Raw genomic sequence first — 25,779 nt, forward strand, 5'->3', positions numbered from 1 at the left:
TCTTTGTCATTTATTACTTTTATTTGGACAACATATATACATATGTACAAAATACCTACTGTCAGAATCCTCTTTTATAATTTCATTTGATTTACAAAAACGGGACAGCAAAATAACTTAGGTCACTACTACTGTACAAAAATAAAACTGATTAAACAGTTGTAAAGATCAGTATCTTACAGTGTTACAGATCATTCACCTGTTGTGAAAGAACATCTCAATCTATCCAGAGTGATGAGCGCTGTGCTAAATCTACCTGCAAACTGACAACTAATCAATTTCTGTAATATGGCTACCAAATATAATTCTCAAAAGAAGCATGATGTAGAGCTAGACCTTAAAGCCAGGGCATCATTCCATAGTGGTGAAGGGCTTTCTTCTTCCCTAACCAAGGAGAGGAGTTATCTTAACTCTAAAACTATTAAATTTTCCAGAATATGACAACTACTTACAGTATTAGATAAAACAACTTTTCTTTCTCTTTAAACACCTGCAATAGTCTTTCAAAAAATTCAGTTTGGTTAAAAAAGTAAACAAAAATTACTATCCTGCATTTGGATTTTTATAAGTTAAATCCATGGTCTTTTTAATATAAAAAGTAATTGCTTCATAGTTTTAGTGTTCAATGAACTCTAGTAGTCCTATTTGAACCATATCTTGATAGAGTACATCTAATTAGAATGCTGGTTCCTGTTTTGTGACATTTTAAAACAGGATTCATCACGAAGAATAAAAAGCCTTGAGTTTATACGTTACGTTACTCTAACATATAAGAGAATATCAAATGTGTGTTCAACAACTTGAAAAGGCAAGTAACAACTTTTTGGGGGGAAGTAAATTGTGCACTGTTTTTTTTTTTTTTTTAAACAAGTTGCTGCATTTATATCCATCTAAGTAAGTGCTGAACAAAAGCCACATATAGATTTACTCCTGAAACTACAAAGATTGTCTGTCTTTCACTGACTTTGCTTGGTTTTCCTTCATTTCTTTCTGTGAGGGGAAGATGAGTTTGTCCAAGTTAGTGGGTTGCTAGGCAACCCCAAACTCCTCACTCACTAAAAGGCAGCGTGCAGAGGATCACAAGCAGGACCGTTCCATGAGCTCAGTAAGAAATAGACAGCCTAACCTATTTCGTATGGAAGAACAGATGTCCTTAAAACTTATTTTGGACACAGAAATTAAAATTTGGTTTAAAATAAGCGTTTCAAAAATCTGAAACAGAGGTAGAAAGTGTTCTTTATTTTTCCTGACATGTTTTCCCGTGAGAAAACACTTTCCCTTTTATCTCAATGGACTGTTCCCAGTCCCTAATGTTAAAAGCAGTTCTCTTTATAGAACTACTAATACGACTACGTTGGTTAAACAAACAAAAAAGAAAAACACCGTGCTAGTGATGGCTATCGTATTGGAAGTCGGAGTCAGCCGTGCCCCACGTCTGCTGTGGGAGCCCACACTGGTTCTGAACCTGGCAACGCGCATGTGTCAGGTGAAGTAACGAGTTCACTGACGGGGAGGCACCCTAAGTTTACCCGACACAGCTTACAGCACATGTATAAACGAGAGTGCACCATAGCTCCCTGTTTTAAATAGCAGATAAAATTGCCAGAAAGCATTATTTCTGACAAAAGAAAATGTAAACATTTCTCCCACGATCACTGCTGACTCCCTTTACTTGAGGTTTCTTCTTCGCTATGAAAACAGTTCATTCTTTTCTGACCACGTGAAGGCCAAAATTACGTTTTCAGGTAAATGGCATTTAATGGATGTAGTGGTTTAGGCCACTGTAGACACCTGGATACAAGATATATAGTGGTGAGTCTTCTGATGTCAAAGATAACAGTGATGTGTCTTCATTCACACGCATTCCGTGTGCCTTCGTTCTCCAACAGGGACAATTTCGAAGTCACCTTGGAAATCATCATGGTATTTTCCCTTGGGACTCACTACTTAACAGGGATACATTTTTCTTTTCACGTGTCAGCTTCCTTTTCCTTTTTACATAACTCTTGCACCTGTCAGTGGGAGTTTGGAGGAACACGGGAAGGAGACCAACACACTTTTTCTTCACAAAGTCGGTGTTTCCAGAGAAGTTACTGTTACGCACCCATTCAAATAAAACCCAACGGAGTCAAAACCCTCTCCGTTCGTGGCATTAGAACAGTAAGGTGATGTTAACGAAAAGGATCGGAAAATTTGGAAAAGTTAATAGAGTTAAAATTCTGTTAGCTCTTTTTGAATTTTTTAAAAAAAATACTACCCTCCTTCTCCTTCAGCATCTGTCACATATATTCTGCCCTCCCATCTCTGCCATGATTTCATAGGGAAAAGTGTATACTACATTAAAAAAAAAAAAAAAGCAGATTATAACGTGGTTCCAAACAGAATGTCTGCTTCTATCCTTAAAGCACATATTTAACTTATTCATCCTCTGCATTAGAAAATAAAAGTGCAGCTTATGTTCAAAAAGTACAATTCATACAAAGCAAGGTTTAAAAGTTCTGTACTTAGTGTAACCTTTTAGAGGTTTGTCTTGATTAGTATAAATTCAGACTGCTTACCCATTGACTATAAGTAACTTTTTTTGTTTTCAAGTCTTTAGATGACAGATCATGCTGGAGTAGATGTGCTCTTGCTTGCATAAAGACAGCTGTGCTATGGGGTGTTTTTTGTTGGTTTTTGTGGGTTTTTGTTGTTGTTGTTTTTTTGTTTTTGTTTTTGTTTTTTATCTCAAAGGTTAACGTGATTCAAGAGAGTGGTTTTGCTAAAGAAACCGCAGCACACTCGTCATTTACACCGAAAAGGTAAGAAAAACAATTCTGAGAGACAGCAAGCAGAAAGGGCTCCGAATCACCGTGTGACGCCCCAGGTCCGCTCACCGGGTCAGACGTATGTACACCAGTGTTGAAGCTTTAAAATTCTACGCGCCCCCCTCCCCGCCGCCGCCGCCGCCTTGGCCTTGGCCTTGGCCTTGCCCCCCTCCCCCCACCCCACCCCCAACCCCCCCAAAAATAAAGGAGAGAGAGAGAAAAAGAAAGTATTCGCCTTCCCTCCAACAGGCAGAGACGGTTCCGAGCTGCCTCTGCAAGGGGACCAAGTGTGGACTTTGATCTCAGGCTACGATGTGCTTTTTAGAAAACGCTGCGGGCACAGGAACGCGGCGGCGGCGGCGGCCGGAGGGCAGGGACCCGCGGGCCCGCGGCGCGCCCCCTCGCGGCCGGCCGCGTCCCCGGGCGCCGGGAGCAGTTCGGGCGGGCGGGCGGGCGGGCGCGGCCGGCCCCTCACAAGGGGTGCGCCAGCGCCTTTTTCGAGCGCTTGATCATACTGGGGTGGAACTCGGTGTGGCGCCGGGCGTGCTTGGTGAGGTGGTCGCTCCTCATGAAGCGCTTCTCGCACAGCGGGCAGCGGAACTGCTTCTCGCCCGTGTGCGTCCGGTAGTGGCGCGTCAGCTCGTCCGAGCGCGAGAACTTTTTAAGGCAGTCTGGCCACGTGCAGGGGAAGGGCCGCTCACCTGCGGGGAGGGGGTCGAGACAGGACGCGGGTGAGACAGCAGGGTCGCAGAACGCGCCGACCATCCCCGGGACCCGCACGACACGGCCCGCAGGCGAGGCCCGTGGGCCGAGGGCGTGTCCCCCCCCCCCCAGCACCCCCGCATCCCTGGGCTGGCATCCTGACCCCCGGGACCTCGGGACGGGACTGCATGTGGGGACAGAGTGTTCGCAGAGGACACCGAGGGAGGCCTCGGAGGGAACCAGCGCTGCGGACTCCTTCCTCTTGGACTCTCGCCTCCCATGCTGAGAAACACATTTCGGTCCCCGCCCCCCCCCACCTCCCAGTGGCACCTAACAGACTAACAGATACCATGAGGAAGTTTCCCAGAAGCATGCTCTCCAAGCAAAGGAACTTGCTCTTTTATACCCAGTGGATCGCCGAGAGCCTTGGAAATTATCATCATCACCGTGGGGTGGGGTGGGGGGGATGGGGGGGGTGGGGGGGAGGGGGGTGGTTTTTCTACATGGCGGCTGGTCGCACAGGTTCTCCCAGAGAGTCAGGAACCTCGGCCCTTTGCTGGATTTGCTGGCGCCGCAGGACTGAGGCAGCGAGTCCAACCGACCTCTCACCTGGAGCAGGTGTTTCCCCTGGAGCTCCTGAGTGCTGTGGCCACCGAGCCTCCGTCAGGACCGGTCTGGTGACAGGGAGGCCGGCACCCGACAAGAAAGCCTGCTTGTTCCTGAGCATCTTGGTAACAAACACTTTTAGAGACATGGAATGTGCTTCCCTGTTGAAGGCCATATTTTATAAGTCATATTGTCTTCATTTTTATTATGACTATTACTACTCTTTTGTTTTGTTTTTGTTTTTTGTTTTTAAAGATTTTTATTTATTTATTTGAGACAGAGAGAATGAGAGACAGAGAGCACGAGAGGGAGGAGGGTCAGAGGGAGAAGCAGACTCCCTGCCGAGCAGGGAGCCCGATGCAGGACTCGATCCCGGGACTCCAGGATCATGACCTGAGCCGAAGGCAGTCGCCCAACCAACTGAGCCACCCAGGCGCCCGACTATTACTACTCTTAATCTCTATGCCCAACGCGGGGCTCAAACCCCGAGATCAAGAGTCCCATCCTCTTCCGGCTTAGCCAGTCAGGTGCCCCCAGTCATAGTGTCTTATACTAAAAAATACGTATTTGTTCCCTCTGCCACATAATAATCCTTTAGATATCTGAGGAGAGCTATCCTGTCTTTCTCTAGTCTGTTCACACTAAGCGGTCCCAGCTTCTTCCGTATGTCTCATAAAAGAACTAGCATGATTCTCAAATAGTGAGAGCTAAGGGCTTCACAACGCACTATCCCACCGATTTCTCACAGGACGCCCCATGGAGGTGGCCCATTTCACAGATGAGGAAACAGGCTTAGCACTTCCTGGTGTTTCCAGCAGCCCCTCCTTTGCGGTCGCTCTCCTCAGACTCAGCATATTGTCTCCATGTCCCACTTCATTAAAATGCAGCTACGCCAGAGACTCAAAAGGCTGAGGGCTGTCCAGTGTGGCGCATCTGAGTCATCCAAATATTATTCATCCTTTCCCCCCTGGCTTCTCCTACCCTGTGCCAGAGATGGAGAAATGCTGATAATAACACCACCACCAAGCCCGTGTCATCTCCGTGACAGTCCACACATGGCTAAGGTTTTATCCGCTATTCTCTCAGCAGCGTAACGGTCATCACGCCCTGAACAATCCCCTCCTGGGATGAGGACGGTCTCATGTCTGATTTTCATGCTCCTTATATCGCCAAGCATTTAGTAAATGCCTAAGTGTGTGTGTGCGTGTGCGTGTGCATGTGTGTGTATGTACAGCTGAGTTCACTCACATGACCAAAGCCTGCTCGGAAGTTCCCAGATCACGGGGGAAGGCAACTCCTGCCTCTTCCAGAATTACACTGCAGCCAAAGTCCTCTTAATCCCAGTGAAAGATTTATGGGAGAAATGTTCTCTTAAACATGTGATGTTAAAAAATATAATGAAGGGGGGCGCCTGGGTGGCTCAGTTGGTTAAGCGACTGCCTTCGGCTCAGGTCATGATCCTGGAGTCCCTGGATCGAGTCCCGCATCAGGCTTCCTGCTCGGCAGGGAGTCTGCTTCGTCCTCTGACCCTATCCCCTCTCAGGTGTTCTCTCTCTCTCAAATAAATAAATAAAATCTTTAAAAAATATATATATATAATGAAGGGTTAGAATTCATACAGCGATGAATTATAAAACCAAACCAAACCAAAGCAAGCCAAACAGAACAACCCTCACTGCTCTCTCCGTACTGGAGCTGTCTCTCCACTGCTTTGTGATTTGGTGGTGAGAAAAGTGACGAAAAGGAAAGGCTCAGTGTTTTCTCGGTGCTTGTCAGGACTAAAACTCATCAGAGGGATTTTTCTCGGAGGAGTGGTAATGTCGTTTAGCTTACTCACTGGCACATGTTTCTTTCAAGTGAGTCACGAGAGGAGGTTAATTTATTGGAATGGATCTGTGTCCACTGTGGGAAAAATGGATCAGGAAGACCACTCTGCTATGCTCTGGATTGGAAAAAGAAAGAAGTCACTCCCTCTGTTTTAGGAAGATGCCTTTATGGAAGGGATAGTCAATGGAAAATGAGCACGATGCCTAAATCAGCTGTGCGTACAGAACTATTAAGTATTTATGCTTACGATTCATGTATGTTTCAAGTGAATTCACCTTCAGTCTGGCTTATGGCTATCTTGTCTTCACTGCTTCTCATGCCTGTCACCGTGTGATTGTTCTCTTGCTTCTAACCCAGATGCTGCCATTGACGTCGAATCTTTATCCCTGTTTCAGAGAAGAGCGGGCCACCTACTGAGCCCAGAGCAAATCCGAGCCAACACAGCAGCCTTTGTTAGACTCACATAACTTGTATAATTCCACTTTACAGTTCCTAAGCATTTAAAAAAAGACCTACTTGGAAGTGAATTCTTAGTGTAGAAGCTCCAGGATCATTTTGATTCTTCTTGGATCCTTTGGAAAAACATTAGGAGCTTTGAGTCAGTGATTTAAATCAGGGGTTTAGCAAACTACAGCCCACAGGCCAAATCTGACCTGCCATCTACTTTTGTAAAGTCCGCGAGCTTAAAATGGTATAAACAGCATTCTTACTTTGGTTTTTACCAAACAGTTGGGGGGAGAAAGTTGGCCGACCCATGATCTCGCCCTGAAGATTTGAACTTGTACCTGGTGTACGCCAGAGTTTGCAAATCCAGATGGCTTCAGGAGCCAGACACATAGTGAAAATGGGTGAAATGCCAGGTGCATTTGATCACGGGTTGTAATGGAGTCATGGCCAACCAGATACTGCTTTGCTCCCTCACAGGCATTCAGATTCAACACCTTATAAAGCATTGTGCCGGCCAAACAATGTGTGTGTGCAGGAAGCCTGGATTCTTCTTGGGGACTTAGAATTTGTAGCCCTTTGAGACCACCCACCTCTTTAACCCAGTGAAGAGTCTGCATACAACCTACTTGGGGATACATTTCGGCATGTTCGTTAATAATAGACACATAGTAAGGTATTATCTAAAAAATGATACATGTTTTGTACCTAAGAAAGTATGGAATGGAGAAATCCTACGTAGAGAAGGAACACAATTTAAGGCTGAATGGGACCAGAGATTGTGGGCAGAGGAGGAAAAAAGGGGTCTTGGAGAAGCTGTGGCTGGCCCTTCATCCTACAGCCAAGGGGAAACCAAGTCAGGCCTTTCAGCTCAGGGCTAAAGCCCACAAAAGAACAGTTAACCTTCTTCGCACCGAACAAATCACAGGGCACAGCAACTATCAATTAAAGAATCTTTAAACTTGTCTTTAGTATTAATGAGAGAGTTACCGTCCTCCAGGGGAGGGGGGCGGGGGAAGAACAGGCATGTACTCGTGTTTTATTTCTGGCCTTTACAGGAAAACATAACCCAGAGGCAGTGACACAATAAACTCTTCCTTTACTGGAGCAGAGCTGTTAACCCCACAAGTTCCTCCGCCTTCTTCTTATTTATACACCGCTCCCCTCCCCTTCCGGCAACGAGCTAAGCACCTCTCGCTGACAGCCTCGGCTTCCAGTATAAAATTAACTGGATCAAACCGGCTACTGAATACCGCACCTGGTGTGTAAGAGACTTTCTTTGCAGAGACAGGTCAGGCCACCAGAAGTCTCCTGGGCCTCCGAGGGGTTCAAGAGGAGTGGAGTAGAGCCTGCAGGCTATGCGCTTGCCTACTTAGTACACAGGACAGCTCATTGCTTTCAAGAAGGAGGCTCCACTCTACTCCGTGATTAGCCGACATCGCCAAGTGGTGAGTTCTCCATACAGAGGGAGAAAGAGGACAGTGTGGGCATTGCCAACTGGTGATACTCAACCTTGTCCAAGCTTCCTTGAGTTCAGACAGACTGTCATTGAGATACTGGCCCAGGGTCTGGGAGACCTATGGTCTCAACACACCTGCTTTCCCACCTGGCTTTTCTCCCCTTGCCTTCCACAGTTCCATGGAAGAGCCTAAAATGGGCTAAACTTAATCAAGGTAGGAAGGTTAAAAATACAAACTCTGAACCTCCCATGGCTTCCAGCAAAAGTAACTCCATCTCGTAAAACAGATCTAAGGGTGTGAGGCCTCCTTTGCCGAACAGAACTCCAAAAATGCCAATTAGGAATCACAGCTTCTTGCAGATGGACAAAATCAGGGCCGCTTCGTGAGGATAAAATAGTGGGTTTTGATCGTAAAAAAGCAACTAGTATTCCAGAGATAAAAGGATAATCTGATATTACAAAATCATATTGATATGATTCCCCCTTTTAACAGACTAATATACCCACCCCCCCCACACACATTTTCCCTTGAAAAATGCAAAATAGTGTTTGATAAAACTCAACATCCAGCCCTAATAAAAGCTTTTAGGAAAATAGAAGAAAAATTCCTTAACAGGCTAGAAAAATACAGATCCGAAACCTTTCCCCAGCAAGGTCAATAGTAAAATAAAGATAGCATTCTATTAAAGTCAAGCTCGAGGCATGAATGGACACTGTCCCCATCGCTATCGCTACTTAATGTTGTTCAGGAAATGCTAGTGAGTGCAATTAGATAACAAAATAAGAAGTAAATCACTGGTAGGGGAAGGTGACAAAAGAATTATCTGCAGTTGATACAACTTCCTATCTGGAAAATTGAAGAGAAATACCTAAAAAAACTAATATAATTTTAAAAAATGCATTCTCAGGTATAAATATACAAAAGAGCAATGGTTTTCTTATATGCTAACCACCGCCAGTCAGGGCGAGCCTAGAGATAAAGGTTCAGGACCTGCATGAAGAAAATCATCAGACCCTGATATAAAAGAAAATGAATAAATGGAACACTTCCCATGTTCTTGGATGATAAGACTCAGGGGTGTGAATATGGCAATGCTGTACAAATTTGTCTATGAAATTAACACATACCATAGAAATTCTTTTTTCTTGAACTTGACAAAACTATTCTAAAGTGATTTTGGAAGAATAAATACACTTGACTTGCCAAGAAAATTTTGCAAGAGAACAACAGTAAGTGAACACTTGTGATACCAGTTATTACAATGTATGATTAAAGCTGCAATAATTAAGATAGTGCGAGACCAGCACAGGAAAAGACAACTTGGTGGAACAGAGTCAAGTCTGAAAATAAACCCAAGACTCGATAGGGATGGGGTGTTTCAAATTAGTGAAGAAATGAATGTGTAATTCAGTAAATGGCGTAGACATCTGAAAAATTAAATCTGGATCCTCTACCTTATACCATTCCCTTCAATAAATCCCAGAGGAGCTATATACATAAATGTAAAAAATAAAACCACAGAAGCGAGAGAAAATATAGGTGACTGTTTTTAGAATCCTGGAGTGGGGAGAGACTGTCTAAACATGAAACTAAAGGCAAAATCCTATTGGAAGAATAGTTGTGAAACACATAAAAAAATTTTAAACCTCTGCATAGTAAAAATATACGTAAGTGAAAAAATTTAAGAGTCAGACGGTGGGGGCACCTGGGTGGCTCAGTCGGTTGAGCGACTGCCTTCGGCTCAGGTCATGATCCCAGGGTCCTGGGATCGAGTCCCACATCAGGCTCCCTGCTCTGCGGGGAGCCTGCTTCTCCCTCTCCCACTCCCCCTGCTTGTGTTCCCTCTCTCGCTGTGTCTCTCTCTGTCAAATAAATAAATAAAATCTTTAAAAAAAAAAAAGAGTCAGACGGTGAACTAATAAAGGAAATTGCAGCGTAAGACGAAAGGTTAAAATCTGTAATACAAAAAGGACACTTACAAATCAAAATTAATAACCCAATTTAATAAAATTGGGCAAGGATGCAAATAGATAATTTGTAAAATAAGAAATACTAATGGCCAATAAATAAATACATGAAAATATATTTAGGGCGCCTGGGTGGCTCAGATGGTTGAGCGTCTGCCTTCGGCTCAGGTCATGATCCCAGGGTCCTGGGATCGAGTCCCGCATCGGGCTCTCTGCTCCTTGGGAGCCTGCTTCTCCCTCTGCCTCTCTCTCTCATGAATAAATAAATAAAAATCTTAAAAAAAAAAAGAAAATATATTTAATCTCACAAGTAATCAAAACAGGCCAATTAAGACACTAATGAAATATATATCAGGCTGGTAAAAATATTAAAAAGTATGTGCATATGGGGCACCTGCGTGGCTCAGTCGGTTGAGCATCTGACTCTTGATCTCAGGGTCATGAGTTCAAGGCCCCTGTTGGGCTCCACGCCGGGCGTGGAGCCTACTTAAAAAAGAAAGAAGGAAAAAAGTTTGTACATAGATCCATCATTGGTGGAGGCATGAGGAAACAGACCTCTACTGCATAGGTGGGACGTATAATTGATCAAGGGCTATCTGGCAATATAATCGTCTAGGAATTATTTTTGGTAATAATTAGATAGGAACACAAAAGTGTACAGGGATACCAGCATTGTTCATAAAAGCTAAAATTTGGGGGCGCCTGGGTGGCTCAGTCGGTTAAGCGACTGCCTTCGGCTCAGGTCATGATCCTGGAGTCCTGGGATCGAGTCCCGCATCGGGCTCCCTGCTCAGTGGGGAGTCTGCTTCTCCCTCTGATCCTCCCCTCTCTCATGCTCTCTGTCTCATTCTCTCAAATAAATAAATAAAATCTTTAAAAAAAAAAAGCTAAAATTTGGTAACAACTTAACTAACAATAGAGAACCAGTTTGATACATTGTAGTGTATCCATACAGTGGAATAATGTGTACTTGTTACAAAGGTACTAGATTGTTACAGAATGAAATGGAAAAATGTTAGCAATATGCCACTATGTGAAAAGAGCAGTGTATGATCGACTGTATATGTATGTATGTGCAACATCTATGGAGAGAAAAAATCCTGGAAGAATATATATAAAATATGAACAGTAGCCATCTACAGGTGGGGGTGGGGATAAAGAGTAACGCTTTCTTTCTGTAATTTTCCTATATTTTCTGATTTTTTTTTAAAACAGTTAAGTACAAATTTCTTTTATGAGAAAAAGAGTCTTACACAAAACAAAGGAAACTGATGCATTTGAGTTTAAACTTTTCCACATATGGGTTGATCGTTGATCAAGAATATATTCCAAGTGGAGAATGGGGGGCCAGGTATTTACTTTCTATTGAGAAATAACACTCTGGTGTCCAAGACCAAAGAAAGGAGTATCATTCTGTTTCCTTCTCAAATTGTTAGAAAGTAAGAAACTTTCAGAACATACTTCATCTCTTTCCTCACTCCTCCTTCACCCCTCCCCTCCTACTTCTTCTGTATGTGAAAGGAAAATGGCCCCTACAAGGACAGACAGGAATCTCCCTTCAGAGCTACATAGGCAGTAATGGCAAGGCTGCCCCACCGAGGGGTGAGTTCACCGGCAAGCAGGGAAGTGCGTGCAGAGCTGCAAAGCCCAGGGTGCAATACAGCGTTCATGGATGAGGCTGGTGGGACACATAGCTACACAGACCGGCCCCGACCCTAGGACTTCAGCATCCCTACCCCGTTGTCCATTATCATCGGTCCTTGTTCCTATAGGAGAGCAACGCTGACCTACAGGTACAGAATGTGAGCCTTTGCTCTCTTCTTTTTCACGTCCATGACCCTCATGGAGCACCATGCACTTGACAAAGGAGGTATGCAGGCCACCCTTGGGAGCAGACCATTCTACACTTCCCTGCATAAACCGTTCCAGTTAACTATGACCTCAAAAACCAAGAAATCAAAAGTCTCCTGTTTGCCAGAAATATTGCGACCTGCACATGCAGATGCTCTGAAAAAATAAAAACATTTTATCGGCTCTGGAAGAATCATCCTGCCTCAATGTCATCCCCATTATATTGCCACTTGCTCTTGGCCCCTCTCTGAATCCCTTTTGTGATTTGGTTTCTTTTTATATTTTATTTGTTGATACAACAGAGTCAGTTCAGAGTTGAATGTGTGATTTTCTTTTGTGTGATTTTCTTTTTATATTTTATTTGTTGATACAACAGAGTCAGTTCAGAGTTGAATGTGTGATTTTACTTCCTGGCCCCTGTGTTTATCTGTGGAAGGCAGCTTGTCCCATTCTTTAGGTTCTGAGCGGGGAAGTGGGGGCGTGTCTGTAACATCTGTCACGGAGCACTGGACTAGGAAGCAAGCCTCTCTGAATATTGTTTGTGTGTCCCCGACCTCAGCTGATCTGGGGAGTTAGCTCATGTGCTGGGACCTCAGAAGGAGAGACGGGGGACACCAGATTCTGGACTCTGGGTTCTCAACCTAGCGAGAGAAAAGTCCTGATGTCTCAGTCATATGGCCCCATCGCAGCAACTCTGATTTGGCAGAGGTGGAGTGACCTCTCCACAAGCACACAGCTAGGTCTGGGCTCAGATTAGCTGACTTCCTTGCCCACGCTCTTCCTGTCCATCCCAGACTATGCTGCTTCTGCCCAGTTGTTTGTGGGAAAGAGAAATAATAAATGAACTTGCTAAACATTGAGCAGGATATAAATGTTTAATGGCAAAACTATCCTGAGAACATAGATTCTCTGAATCTTTGCATTTTGGGTGATTTTGATAACCATCAAATTAAAACCTGTCAAGCCTGGCAGATAAAGCCAACTCAGAGGGCAGACGACTTGTCCAAGGACACGCTTGGATGAGAACCGGTTTTCAAATGCCTCCTTCAGCTTGGAGCATGAGACAAGATTAGATGTGAAAGAAGAGCAAAGGCCCTAACTCATTGGGGTTATAGCCTCATAGCCTCCTACCACAGGTTTCTCTCATTCTCTTACTCCCGGGTTCTTCTTCCCAGATGGATTGGCTTCGGGAGGGCATTTACAGTTTAAAACACATTGTGCTGCTGAGCTTTAGAGTTTTAAAAATGGAAAGCAGAGCACGGAAGTCCTTAAACTTGAAGTCTCTTGATTGGCCCGTGCTTCCTACCGAGACCTGAGCTACAGAGAGAGACTGGAGGGGCTGAGTTTAGAGAACACGCGTAGAGGTCCCTAAGAAATGCCCTGCGTTCTGTACTGTCCTGTTAGTAACAGGTGTGGGCAGTGCCAGGGGATGGCCACCGTTGCCTGGCCTAGAGCCTGCACCAGCCCCTCTGGGGAAGTTCCATTCCCTCCCCCACCCCAACACACCAGGGCACCTGACTGACTGAGTCAGGCAGCCACACTGGAGGAGGGTGTCTGAGCATGCCTCGCAGCCTCACCTTTCCAAATGTAGGGTGGGGAAAGGGACTGGGTGCTCCTGAGCCCAGGACCACAAGGCTGGGAGAATGCCCCAGGGGTCCTGAGTCACAGACTGCAAGGTTCTACCACCTGGAGCCACTGTCCAGAGGCCCTCTTGAGCAGAGGATGCCAGCACATGAGGACCAAGACCTAAGCTAGTGCATGACACCCCAGGGGAGACCATCAAGGTCAAAGGATAGTGTGCAACATCAACAGGCTTCCCATAATGCCAAAAAGAAAAGAGGTGGACTTCTTGCCTACCAAATACTAGATCATTCCCAGGAGAAAGAAAGGTAAAGGGAGGGGGAGAGAGAACTCTGATTTTGCAAACATTTACCTAAAGAAGAATACAATTCAATAGAAAAGGGACAGAGAGACCTGAACAGGACTCAAGATAAAACTTCTCCATCAACAGCCCAGAGTGATGGGGGTGGGGGGCGAGGGGGGAGGAACACAGGGCAGTGCTCAAGAACTCAGCTCTGGTTACAGACATTTACATCTTTGCACACCCCAGGCTTGTGGCTGGGAAATTTGTGCCCGAGGCACACGGTTGCTTTACAAGGGCCACTGAGACTTCCGGCCTGCTTTGCAAACACAAGGATCACCTTTCCATTTGCACACTTAGGTACAATTATATGTAGCATCCGCAGCCCCCACTCTGGAGCAACCGTGATCCAGAGGGCTGACGCCTTTGGGTCGGATCAAGCAACGGGCAAAAGACAAAAGTACAGGAAACGAGACTGCTGTCTGGTTAGAAAAATGCCTGCTCTGCCTGCCAGCCGGGCTGTGGCCCTCACAGTGGCTCAGAGTGACTGGTGATGCTTCTCCAGCACGTGGTGTCAGCATTTGCCCTCTGGGCTCAACCTCCTTACACCGCTGGACCCACAGTAAGGTTGTGATGACCACACGCCATGTGGGCCACCGTCAAATAGTTTTTCAAGCTTTAGTGGGATGAGCCATGGATTCCTATGGCCTGGTGTTTGTCACCAAAGACCACAAAGCTTGACAGGGCTGAGCTGTCCGACCTTCCGCAAGCAGCCCCCCGCCTGGCCCCCCCAGCCCTCCTAGGGCAGGCATTCCCGGGCAGAGCTTTGCCATGTGGAAGCCGGCAGGACATAGAGGAGAAATGACTCAGGTTGGAGGGGCAGAGCCCATGTTTCTTTACGCCCGGAACCCCCGCTTCAGAGGGATAATGCTCACTAGACAAGCATTTAGGGGCTGGCCACGGGGACGATTTGTAACACGACCGAGGAAAAGCTGGCTCTTTGGTTGTCATTCTGCTTATTTTCATGAAAACGGCAGTGGTACAAAACTACTGTAGAATTATGGCAGCACAGGAGTTCAAGTCATTTTTATGTGTTTTTGTAAGTTATTTTTAAGAGCTAATTTTTGCCTCACAATTTATTAGGGTGTTGTTGTTGGGCATGACGCACACCGAATGGACTCCGGAATCCCAACGGGAACTGTCCTATAAACAGCCCATCTTTGCAAAGATGAGGCCTTTCTCTGTTCACACCCAGGGTGACAAACATTCATGTAAACACAATTCATTTCTCTGGGCATTAAAATGGACAGACAACTGGAATTAAGACCATGCGAATGGTGCTGCTTATCACACTGTTGTTGTTAACCTCATCCCATGAGAGGCTTTGGGTACTGGCTTCTAGAATGTCCACTGAAGAGGTATGAGGTATGAGCCTGAGCACAAGAAATGCATGTTGAAATCATCTATCTTCTGCCAAGACCATTTAGTACATGCACTGGTGGCCTATCTTTTAGGATGAACTCCAGAGATAGCTCTGAGTCCTTTCTCTTCAAAGAGGAGGGGGGGAATGTCGTCATACTAATCTGTCTCTCATTTTGTCAAACCTCTGCTTTTTGGAACATCTTGTCTATAGTTCTACGTGGGCAGATAGAGGGGGTATCTGCTGGCTTTGCCGGTCTGGCATCCATTGCTTCTTTTGGGTAATAAATAGCACGCCTTGAATTTCCTTGTGGAAATTACCCCTTCCCCACTCTGAGTCTATGTAATTCTCGGGGGGAGAGGTGACCCCAGACCCCAAGCCCAGAGGTTCGATATGACCTAGCCATGCCACAGTGATTGAGTTGTGGGACAGGCACAAACTTCTAATTCAGTTATGAAGACTGAAGCCCGAGACTTTTGCCGGAATCATTAGGAAAGGAGAACTTTCTTTCCTTGCTGAATTGGCAGGCTGGGAGTCGGCCACGGCCGCGGTCACCTTACTACCATCCAGAGACAGCCTGCCCACGAATGAAGCCAAAGCAAAGGACAGCAGAGCCGAGCCAGGGAGAGAGCCAGACACCGAGTCCCCGAATCCAGAGCTACCTCGGATGGGTGGATAATTTGAACCAATAAAGTTCTATTTTTTTACTGAGCCGGTCCAAGTTTGGATTCAGTTGCTTGCAACCAAGAGTCCTGACTAACACAGCTGTGGACCCAAAACTGGCGTCTTTTTCGATGGGAAGGAAGCAGGTTCCGAGTAGCTCTTGGAAAATATAGGATAGGTTTGGTCAGAGTCCAAGATTGCTGTAGATATTCTTTTTTTTTTTTTTTTTAAAGATTTTATTTATTTATTTGACAGAGAGATAGCGAGAGCAGGAACACAAGCAGGGGGAGTGGGAGAGCGAGAAGCAGGCTTCTTGCCGAGCAGGGAGCTCGATGTGGGACTCGATCCCAGGACCCTGGGATCATGACCTGAGCCGAAGGCAGACGCCTAACGACTGAGCCACCCAGGCGCCCTGCTGTAGATATTCTTAACCAAGGTTCATCAAAACCAGCCATGCACCGGAGTTAGAACACAAGAGTAGAGAACAAAGGGCCCGTGGCTTTGGGGCCAAGTCCAGGAGAGGCATGCAAGACAGGGTGTCTTCCCACTGGTGGACCCCAAGGGATCCAGGTCAACAACAATTCATGCATAACTCCAGGTAGTTAGAAACACACTAGGAAAATTCCAGAGTAACCTTGGACTAAGATAACTGACTCCAAGTTAAATTCCTCCCGTAAAATAAGAGTACTTTCCTATCTCATAGGACTTCCATGAGTTTGTATGTGACAATGTACGTAAACTATTTGGCTTAGAAGTTGGCATGTAATAAACGCTGGATGTTATTGCTATTTCTATTATTATTATTACTACTAATATTAATAATTTTCCATCATTACTATTATTCACAATGTTCACAATGCCTGCTTTCAACATCTAGCACAGCCCTCTGCCTATAACAGTCACTCAATAAATATTCTTTCAAAGAATGAGCTGTTGCTGGACTGCTCCATCATTGTAAACAAAAATTCTAGGAACCTCAAGGGCTTCTGGGCAACACCTATAAATTATTTTTAATTATAATTCTTGGTGTATGGGGACACTGTCCGAAATGCTTTAAACGCCTAATCTGAATTAGTCTCAGAACAACTTCAGTTGAGTCACTGAACTCCATTTTACAGATGGGAACACTGAGGCTCAAAGAGTTTTCACCCTAGGAGAGTGGCAGAGGCGGGACTGGAGCCCCACCGAAGCCCATGCTCTGACTGCTCTTGCTACTGAAACCAAGGCCTCCCCTGGAGATGCCCTGCCTGCGAGCTCCTTAGAGTGGGCTGGCCTCCCCATCACACACTCTTCTGACTGCCTCACCAAAGCTGGTCCCCTGCAAGGGAAAGCTGGGGAAACCTTCTTTCCCTCCCTTTGAAACAAGATGATCTATAACATTCTTTCCAGTTCTGAAATGTCTGCAAAGCTTTTGTCAGTTACCTGTCCCGCCGGTTCCCACTTGGGTTCCAGTTGACTCTGGGACGCACTCACTTCCAAAACGACAGAGACTCGCCTTGGAAAAATGTTCACACTTTGTTTGATATAAAATACTGCTGCCTGCATTTCAAATCCTTGTCATTAATTTTGCAGGGCTTAAGCTCCTCTCTCTTTATTTTCATCCATGTAAATAATGTCCTCGATTTTTAAAAAGGCTCAATCAGGGATGAATTCCATTCTCCGGTTCAAATTTGTGATCATTCTCCATTTTATTTATAAAAAAAACAAAAATGCGAACACCCAGTGGCCCCAGGCTTAGCCCGTGAGCTAGCTGGTTCTTGCAGCTCTAGAATCCTTGGATTTCAGATCCAGATGTTCATTCACAGCTCAGGAGTCCAGAGGCTAACATACCTCCGGATGCACCCAGATTCAAAGGGAAGGCTGTGGGTGCACCTTCCTAAACGCGGGTTCGGAGCACAAACAGAGATGAATGCCTTGGAAGATCCCACGCATAAAAAATGGATGCACCTCACTCCCTTGGCGGCGGGGGGGGGGGGGGTGGGGGGGGGTGGGGGGGCATTCTCCATGAATAACAATGTGAGTCCTATTATTTGCTGAGGGGACTGCTTGAGGCCAGGGTAAGACAAATGTTTACTCTTGGCCTTAATGCACCAAAAAGGTATTAAAGTTTCAGGAGGGCTCCAGGAAGGGTGGGGTAGGAAATCTCCCTGGCACTTGGCCTTGGGCTGGTTCACAGTAAGCTGCTCCCATAATAAAAGGGCAGAGGTCCCCGGGATGACTCCACCTCTGCCCTTTTGCTTGGTTAATTTGGTTACTGCGAAGCAGCTCTTTAAACCAGGGTTTTAAAAATGTTAACCACAGATTGGAATTCTCGGGAGACCGTGGGGGTGGGGGGTGGGGAAAGAATTCAGATCAAAGAATCACAAAGAATTCACAATGAGGGAAGGTGTCTACGTGGGCCAAGCTCGGGCCTTTAGCATGTCTTCAACAGCCCTTCAGAGTCCGGGGCGCCCTCTTGTGTTGACCTCCTCTACAGGCAAAATGATGGATGTGATGACCCCTCAAGGTCACTTCCAAGCTCCAAATCTCTTGATACTGACAGCTGCCGCCACCAAGGGCTCAGATCTAGGCCTAGGCCTGTGACTAGCTTCCCAACAAAAAGTGGGGCGGAGCAAAACCCAGGATTGCTCAGAGACCACTGCAGAGGATCCCATTTCTTTCCTTTTAACCATCTGTGGGGTTTTTTTTTCCCTTCCTGTCGCCCCTCCTTTTTGCGTGTTGCATAGAAACAGAAAGTGCCTTTGTACCAATTACTAGGCACTAATTTACGTTCTTCAGTAGGCGCTGGGCTTGCTGGAGAAACATCAGGATAAGGTGGGAGGGTCGGATGTGGGGGAGGCCTGGAGGGCTGCAAGCTTTTTCTCCCAGCCTGAGAACAGCCAAAGGGAGGAGAAAAAAAACAACCCGAAAAATTTGGAAGTCAAGACTAATGAAAACGACAAAGCTGGTTCTGTCTTGTTTGTTTGTTTAAATCAAGAATGCTAGTGACCATAAGGCATTCAGAAATCACATTGATGGCCTAGAAAGCCGACTCTAACCGGCACACACCAGGTTGTTTCAGAGGCTCCTGGAAGAGTGAATACTGGAACCCATCCACCCACTTTTCTTCCCAATGAACTTAAGGAAGACCATTGTCAGCCGCTTTCTCAATAGGTCATATGATAGTTCTCCCTGGGAAGTTCGAGCTGGGAGTTTCCCACAGACATTGCAGAATGACTAGTTCTTGGGATAAGCGTCAACAATTGAGACAAGAATGTAAATCTGACCCTTATGTTCAGAATCCAAGTATTCATTTCCCTCAGGTTACATCTTTGCATCTGAAGGTAATGGGGTGTTGCCATCAAAACAGTTCTACATTTGCTCCGCGACCTCCTCCCCAACCCCAGGCCCCATTTGTCCCCTCCCCTCTCCTCACCACTCTTCCAAGATCCGAGGGGGAAAGAGGGGAATAATGTTTTCATCCCGTAATTCTACTCTGCGTGTATCTTCTGTCGTGAAACAGCCTTGCCAGCAGCAGAAGATTTTCTAAGGCAACCCCACTTTGTCTCTGCGAGAATAGGGGAAGTGAGGAAGAGGAGCCACGAGTCCTACCTCGGAGACTGGCAACAAAGAGCAGCTGGGTCCCCTGAAAGGCCTAATTCCCCAGGGCTGAACCCAGCAGCCAGCTGGGGCTTGGGCAGCCGGGGCCATCATTCTTCGGAGTAGAGGGGGTTTTAGCCTCTTGTCTGTAACCCAGAAGCACTCCCTTCTTCCATCCTTGCGACCTTAGAAACCTCACATCCTCTACAGCTAGAGGCCATTTGCAGCTCTTTGCCTTCTTCTCGAATGCAGATTGTCATTCCCCCTCCCCCACAAGACACCTTGCATGAGGTGGTGTTTAGACAGTCTCACTGGGGAGTGGGGTGGATATTGCCCCAAGGGGGCAAAAATCTGATCTTTGGCAGGTGAAAAAAGTCTTAGCTATCGCCGTGGTTTGTGGTCTTTTAAAGGGGTACATATACAAACAGCTCTACAGTATTCCCGTGGCATTAAAATGTCATGGGAGGGAAGGACAATTATGGGGAAAAAATGTCTGAAGTCTCCTCAGGGGAGAGAAAATGGGGGGGGGGTGTGGAATAAAGTAGAAAAACAATTACTGTGCAAGCAAGCCCCACTCAGGCTAAGCTGTAAATCTATTTTGGATGAACCGTGTCAGGTTATGAAATACAACAATCCACATCACTTGGGGAGCCCTATGGAAAAAAGAACAGGGCAGAGAGAATGTCTCCTCAAGGACCCACACGCAGGGCCTCCCTTCTACTTAGGAAGAGAAGAGAAAGTGGCGGAGACTGGACACCGGCTAATGAATAGCCTGCTTGGAGGCCACTTGTGAGCTGAGGCCCCCAGTCTGGGGCCTGCAGCCAAAGCGAGACCTTGCCCTGTCCCTGAACCCCTGCCTCCCAGGTAACGGAATGGGTCCTCACACCTCTGAGGGCCACTAGACTCTCCTGAATCAAACAGTGGACTCTAAAGCTTTTTGCAGTAATTAAAGGAGAGGAGTACAAGAGGCTCAGGGCAGGCCTGGCACCTGTATTAGCAAAATTTTAAACCTTTGGTCTCAGGGAGGGAACATCCTGGCTGAATGGACATTTCTAAAGAGGCCAGAAAACCTGTTTCCAGGGTTAGAGGAGACCTTCCACGGTGAGGGCCCTCCAGATCCCTTCTGCCACATAGTCTCAAGTATCCCAGGGAAATGTGCAAGCAGGGGAAGAAGAAACAGAAGCAATCACTCTTGGGGGTTTTGCAACCCAGTGTCTCCTTAATTTTACACAAACGTCCTTATGCTCTATTTAAAAAAAAAAAAAAAGTGTTGTTTTTAAAACTTTTTCTGTGGAACTGGAGTGATATAACCAGTGTCTTCAACCTCAACCCTGTTGTCCCCACTTGGGGAGAGCTGACTTGAGTCCTTCTAAAAAGAAAGAAAAATGGCACTTGGCACGGGAGTAAAGCCTAGGGTCTCTATCATTGGGATGTCAGCCTAGCATGAGCCTACACCAGCTGGCTCTGAAGATTTTGATCTGGAATTTGGATGTCGTTGTTTCCTTCCCCCAAAGATACACCCGCCCCCATATATACAAAACTGTGCAAGGTGACCACAGTCAGCAAACAGGAGAAACTTTCTTTTTTTTTTTTAGTGCTCATGGGGGGTTGAGGAGATGTTGGTGTGGCAGGAGGCCTGCAGAGTGAGCACGTATTTGTGGAGCCAGTTTGGGGTACGTGCTCTGAGGTGGGGGAGGAGTGTGTGGGTGTGGATGTGGGGGCTGTGAGGGGACTTCTGTGTGCGCGTGCACACGGGCACGTAGGTGATGGTGGTGATGTGGGTGTGGGTCTGTGGGGGGTGTGACAGGATAAACTTCAAACTGCTTGCATTTAAAATATATATATATATATGTTCCATGTGTTTTCAAGCAAAGTACTGTAATGGGTCTAATTGTTAAGCTGAAACGTTACCATAAATACCCTCTAAAGTGTCCCAAAAGTCTGGAAACGAGAAAGAATGTATGTGCGGCATTTTTCAGATTAACCGTGGATCCGTTGCTTAAAGGTTAGAAGCACATTACTGGGGAAGAATATCTGACCCAGAGGCTGAAGAAAAGCAAATTGAGCATAGTATTATAAAATGCAAACCGACGTACTACTTAAAAATAAGTTTATCCTGGTTCCTGATTTGGAGGAATCCCTCTCTATTACACGCAAACTGTAAGATCCAGAATTTCCTGAGGGCTTTCTGTATGTGGGAATCCTATATTAGGTGCTTTGTCTATGTTATTTAATCTTTGCACAAGAACCTATGAGGAGGTTCAGTGATAATAGCCTACCCAGTGGATTAAGAAACTGAGGGTCAAACGAAGAGGGGGTGGTAAACTTACATGCCAACAGAGATGATGTAAATGATTAAAATAATAAAGGACACTGCCCTGTAAAAAATGATCAGTTCAAGCCAGTTGTTGCTGGGTAGGAATTCAGGCCCAGTACTGCCCAATCGATCGATTTTTCCAGAGAAGCCAGAACTCTGGATTCGTGCCGAATCTTCAGATTTTCAAATGTTGGTAACTAATTACATTTTCTATTAACTCTGTGTTGGCCATGCCAAACAGATTTGTGAAGCCGGCCCAGCGGCAGGCCTCTAGTTTGCAACCTTGGAATTGAAGTAACTTGAAGTTTCTCCCACCTGGGAAACAAGAGGACAAAGGAGAACCCAACTCAAAATCGTTGTTTTCTCTTAGGACACGACAGACAGACATAGCAGCACTGGCTTAAATGCAATTTTGTTTAAATGACTCAACTTCTTAAAGCCTCTCGGTCTACGGAAGTGGGAGCTGGAGGAGGCTCTAGGAGATGAGCAAGCAGCAGGAAGGACTCTTATTGGGCCATACTGAGCAGGGGGGTGTGGCTGGAATTTTAGCTGTTAAAATCTTCACAGAATACAGACATTCCAAAGGCTATCTCAGGTCCACCTTCTGGATTTAATACCAGCAAAAAGAAAAACAACAACAGCAGCAGCAACAACAACAACAAACCCCAGGAAGCTCCTTACCTCATCTCCCCCCCTCCCCAAGACAATCTAACTTGAAGCCGAATCTGCAACTTCCAAATGCACAAGACCTCTCTAAGTCTCTTATTTAAAGAGGATCCTTGACACATACCTTCTTCAGTAGGAGTGTGCTTCCCACAATATTTACAGAGGCCAAGGTTTTTGTTCAACCGTGTCCTGGTGTTACAGAACCCCCAAACATAAACAAGACACCTGCTATCACCCTATCACTAGTTTCAAAAGACTGACTGTAGCATTTAAAATGGGATTAACGTTTCCCTCGGTTTTCCACTCCTGACTGTGTAAAAGGTTCTCCTGGAGCAGCTGAGCCGGCTTGCCTTATGGAGAACTAAAGAGCACCACGCATGCATGCACACATAAGCAGCCATTTCTATAAATGCCCGAGAAAAATCACTCAGCTGAATGGTTCAGAACTCCAGGAATCTTTTTTCTAAGACAGAAAGACTCTGGTAGCTCCCACAGAAACCCTGCAGGCCTCCCGGGCCGCCCGACCAGGCAGCTCCCTGAAGGAGAAAGTGCCTTTGCTCAAGGTGGCAGTGAGTGTCATTGTGAGCCACTGAACTCGGGGAACATGGCTGACAAGGCCAGGCCCGCCCAACAGCCGCGGGTGAGTAACACCCTCGGGTTAATACACCCCGGCTTCACCCCGGGGGAGTCACGCTAAAGGTCAAATCCCCCAATTCGGGCACACATCTGCCTTCCCACGGCCTTACAGATGCAAACTTCCAGCTCTGCTGTTTGAGGGCAGCTTTAGATGACACCCCCAAACAGAACCTGATCGTGCATTAACCACGCAGGAAACTCCATTGCAGTCCTGGGCCAGCAGGCGCCTCCACAAGAAGCACCGTCCAAAGGAAATAAAATCCGAAATGCAGTTACGTGGCCTTGCTTTTCAAAAGCAAAACCAAACCAAACCAACCAATGATCATTTTAAAACCACAGGCCCCGGGCCTCATCTTAAAAGTTCCTACAATCACACCCCAAAAAGACAATACTTGGCTAAGGAACTCCAACGGCCTCTTCAATACGGTGTCAGAGGGTCGAAGGACAGTAAGTTCCATGAAAGGGTCAGGTCCTGCGCTTCTTATCAGAATAGCAGTTGTAGAAGAGCCTTACTAAAGATGGTGAGATAGCAGGGCCCAGCCCTTTCCAACTTTTTCTCAGTTATGTTAAACAGAACCAACAGAATTGGCTGACCAAGGTCTCTGTAAGCCTCCAAAGCCCGTTTTTATACTGCATATGTCTTCCTGGCCACATTCCTTGGGCCAACGCTGGCCTTTTGGTCTCCCTGGGAAAGACCCTTCCAGGAGGTCTCCAGGCCCACGTTCTCTACCGAGCCTTGACCTCAGGCAAGGACCACACCTCCCCGCTAACTATTCAGGGTAGAGGGTGCCACCAATCATGTGTGTGTGTGTGGCGGGGGGGGGGAGGGCGGGGGGAATCAGCCTTGGAATCGCATTAAAAAGGCTAACTAGTCATGAAGTTAACCCACCAACCATCACTTGATCAAATTCCTCTGCCGCCTGAACCAGTGTTATTTTAAACCTCCCTGGGGACTCTTGGCCAAATTTAAAACCACCTTGGCAAGCCCTGAAAAGTAGCAAGCATACAGCTAAATGAGTCCTTAGTCATCCCTAAAAGGTTCCACGTGAAGTGTGCCGCTTCTCCCCAGGTTTTGGCCATTTCGCTGCAATCCCTCAAGAGAATCAGATAAAAGATACGCCATCTGACCTCCCCAATGCAGCACCTGCCCAGGTGGGGTGGCCCCACGGTCGCGGGGTGCGGGAGTCCTGGGGGCGGGGCGGGCCGGGGTGGGGGGGTGCGGCACCACTCCCCGCGCAGCCACGCACAGGGGCTGGCACTCCGCGCTCACTCTGCCTGCCAGGTTCATGCTCTCCATGGCTTCTAGAGACTGGAGACAATTAAGGAGAGAGGGAGCATTCCGTCTCTACACGGCTCAATCATTTAAAGAGTTAAACCAGCATCTTATCCAAAATGTTGGCACCCCTGAGGCCGAGCGTGGTGTCCTTAACGCCCAGAAGGACTGCCCGGCCAAAGGTTAACTAACCCCAGAGCTCGGTGGGAGAGGGAGACGCCGCTAACCTGTATGCACTCTGTAATGGGCTTTGAGATGGGAGGATTTTCCATAGACTTTCCCACAGCCACTGTAGGGGCACTTGTGCCTCTTTTCGGAGGCGTGTTTCCCCTTCGCAGCCACTCCAGGGTGGAGGAGGGAGAGCGGGCTGGGCGCGCTGCCAGGATCCTGTCTCTCCTCCGGGCTGTGAGAAGGACTCGACCCAGATTCGGTGGTCACGTCGCTGTCGGATCCCATATCCTCATCCGGACTCTCCAGACTGTCGCTGCACACCGAGGGGGTCTGGATGGGTCGGTACTTGTTCAGGTCCAACAAGCTCTTGGCGATGGTGACCAGCGTGCAGTAATCCTTCCAGGTGTCCCCCGGGTCACCGTGCTCCTTGGTCACCTCGCGCTCAGGTAGTCGCAGTCGCTCGGTGTCCGGAGCGCCCCCATGCTCCGGCACCGCAGCGCGGTTCGAAATAGAAACCAGACACTGGGCAGCCACGAAGTCCATGTAGGCGGCCGCGGACATGGTGCGGGCGACAGCAGCCCCGGCGGCGCGGCCAAACTTGGCGGTGGCTGCGGAGGTTCGGCTCGCCCTGCCCTGGCCTCGGACGACGAGCGCGGCGCGGCGCGGCGCGGCGGCCAAGGGGGCGGGGGCGCGGGGCGCTTCCGACTCGCAGGAGCGCGAGGCGACCTCAGCCCCTCATCTTTACGTAACCGGCAGCGCCTCCGCACGCAGCATCCACGGCCCCGGGCTCCGCCGCGCTGCCGCCGCTCGCCGCCGCCCGCGCCCCGCGCCCGGCGCGATCCCCCCGACGGGCGCGCCGGCCGCTCCGAGCCGGCTCCCTTGGAAAGACGCCACACGTGGCGGCCGCAAGTTTATTCGCTTGAAAACGCCCCCGAGGCGCTGGGAGAGGAAACTGCAAGAGAGGTACACGCCCTCGGCCGCCTCTCCGTCGAGCCAAAGCCCCAGGACATTCACCCGACCACCCCGACGCGGGTGGCGAGGGCCGGACCGAGCGCCAGGTCTAAGAGACACTTTTCCCCCAGTCCACCGACGCCTTCTGAGCCCCTGCTTTTGCCGGTCCGCACCGTTCCGGCATTCTCTTGCTCAGTAACAATTTCGCAGAATCCCATCACGTCACGATCCAAACCCCCTCCAATTGGCCAGTGGGGAGGGTGATTCAACTCTGTTTACTTTCTCCCCCTGCCAGTCAGAAAGGCCTTTCGGTGGAGAGGTGCGTCTAGAACTGAGGCGTGCGGCCAATCCGACTGTTCCGTTTCGCTGCCTCGTGCTACCCCTACAGCCTCGAACGCTGACATTTAAAAGGGTAACAGCCGGGAGGCTGGAAGGGAGTCGCGGCTCATCCTCGGGAGCGCCTCTCGGTCCGGTAGCCGCTCCGGGCCTCCTGGCTCGCGTTCCCGCCCGCGGAGCCGTGGGGACACACCTTCCCCAGTCACTTGCGTTCGTTCTCGTGACAAAAGAAAACTTCAGGT

General features: G+C 47.5%; 1 protein-coding gene across 3 annotated transcripts; it reads right to left on the reverse strand.

The window, feature by feature from the left end:
- On the reverse strand, nt 1-25,779 carry KLF9 (KLF transcription factor 9). 3 transcript variants are annotated; one of them, XM_006729499.3, is made up of 2 exons: nt 24,307-25,775; nt 1-3,508 (listed from the first exon to the last, which is right to left on the reverse strand). In XM_006729499.3, exons 1-2 carry the CDS (start codon nt 24,809-24,811, stop codon nt 3,279-3,281), a joined length of 735 nt encoding a protein of 244 aa, XP_006729562.1. In that variant the 5' UTR covers nt 24,812-25,775; the 3' UTR covers nt 1-3,278. The 3 variants fall into 3 exon arrangements, 2 of the variants coding, with proteins under 2 accessions (XP_006729562.1, XP_030879805.1); XR_014139934.1 differs by lacking the exon at nt 1-3,508 and adding an exon at nt 4,555-10,087 and having other exon boundaries at nt 24,307-24,426; XM_031023945.2 differs by lacking the exon at nt 1-3,508 and adding an exon at nt 21,281-21,819 and having other exon boundaries at nt 24,307-25,779.

Source organism: Leptonychotes weddellii, chromosome 14 (assembly GCF_054177405.1).
Source record: "Leptonychotes weddellii isolate Sample4059 chromosome 14, ASM5417740v2, whole genome shotgun sequence".
Lineage (NCBI taxonomy): Eukaryota > Metazoa > Chordata > Mammalia > Carnivora > Phocidae > Leptonychotes > Leptonychotes weddellii.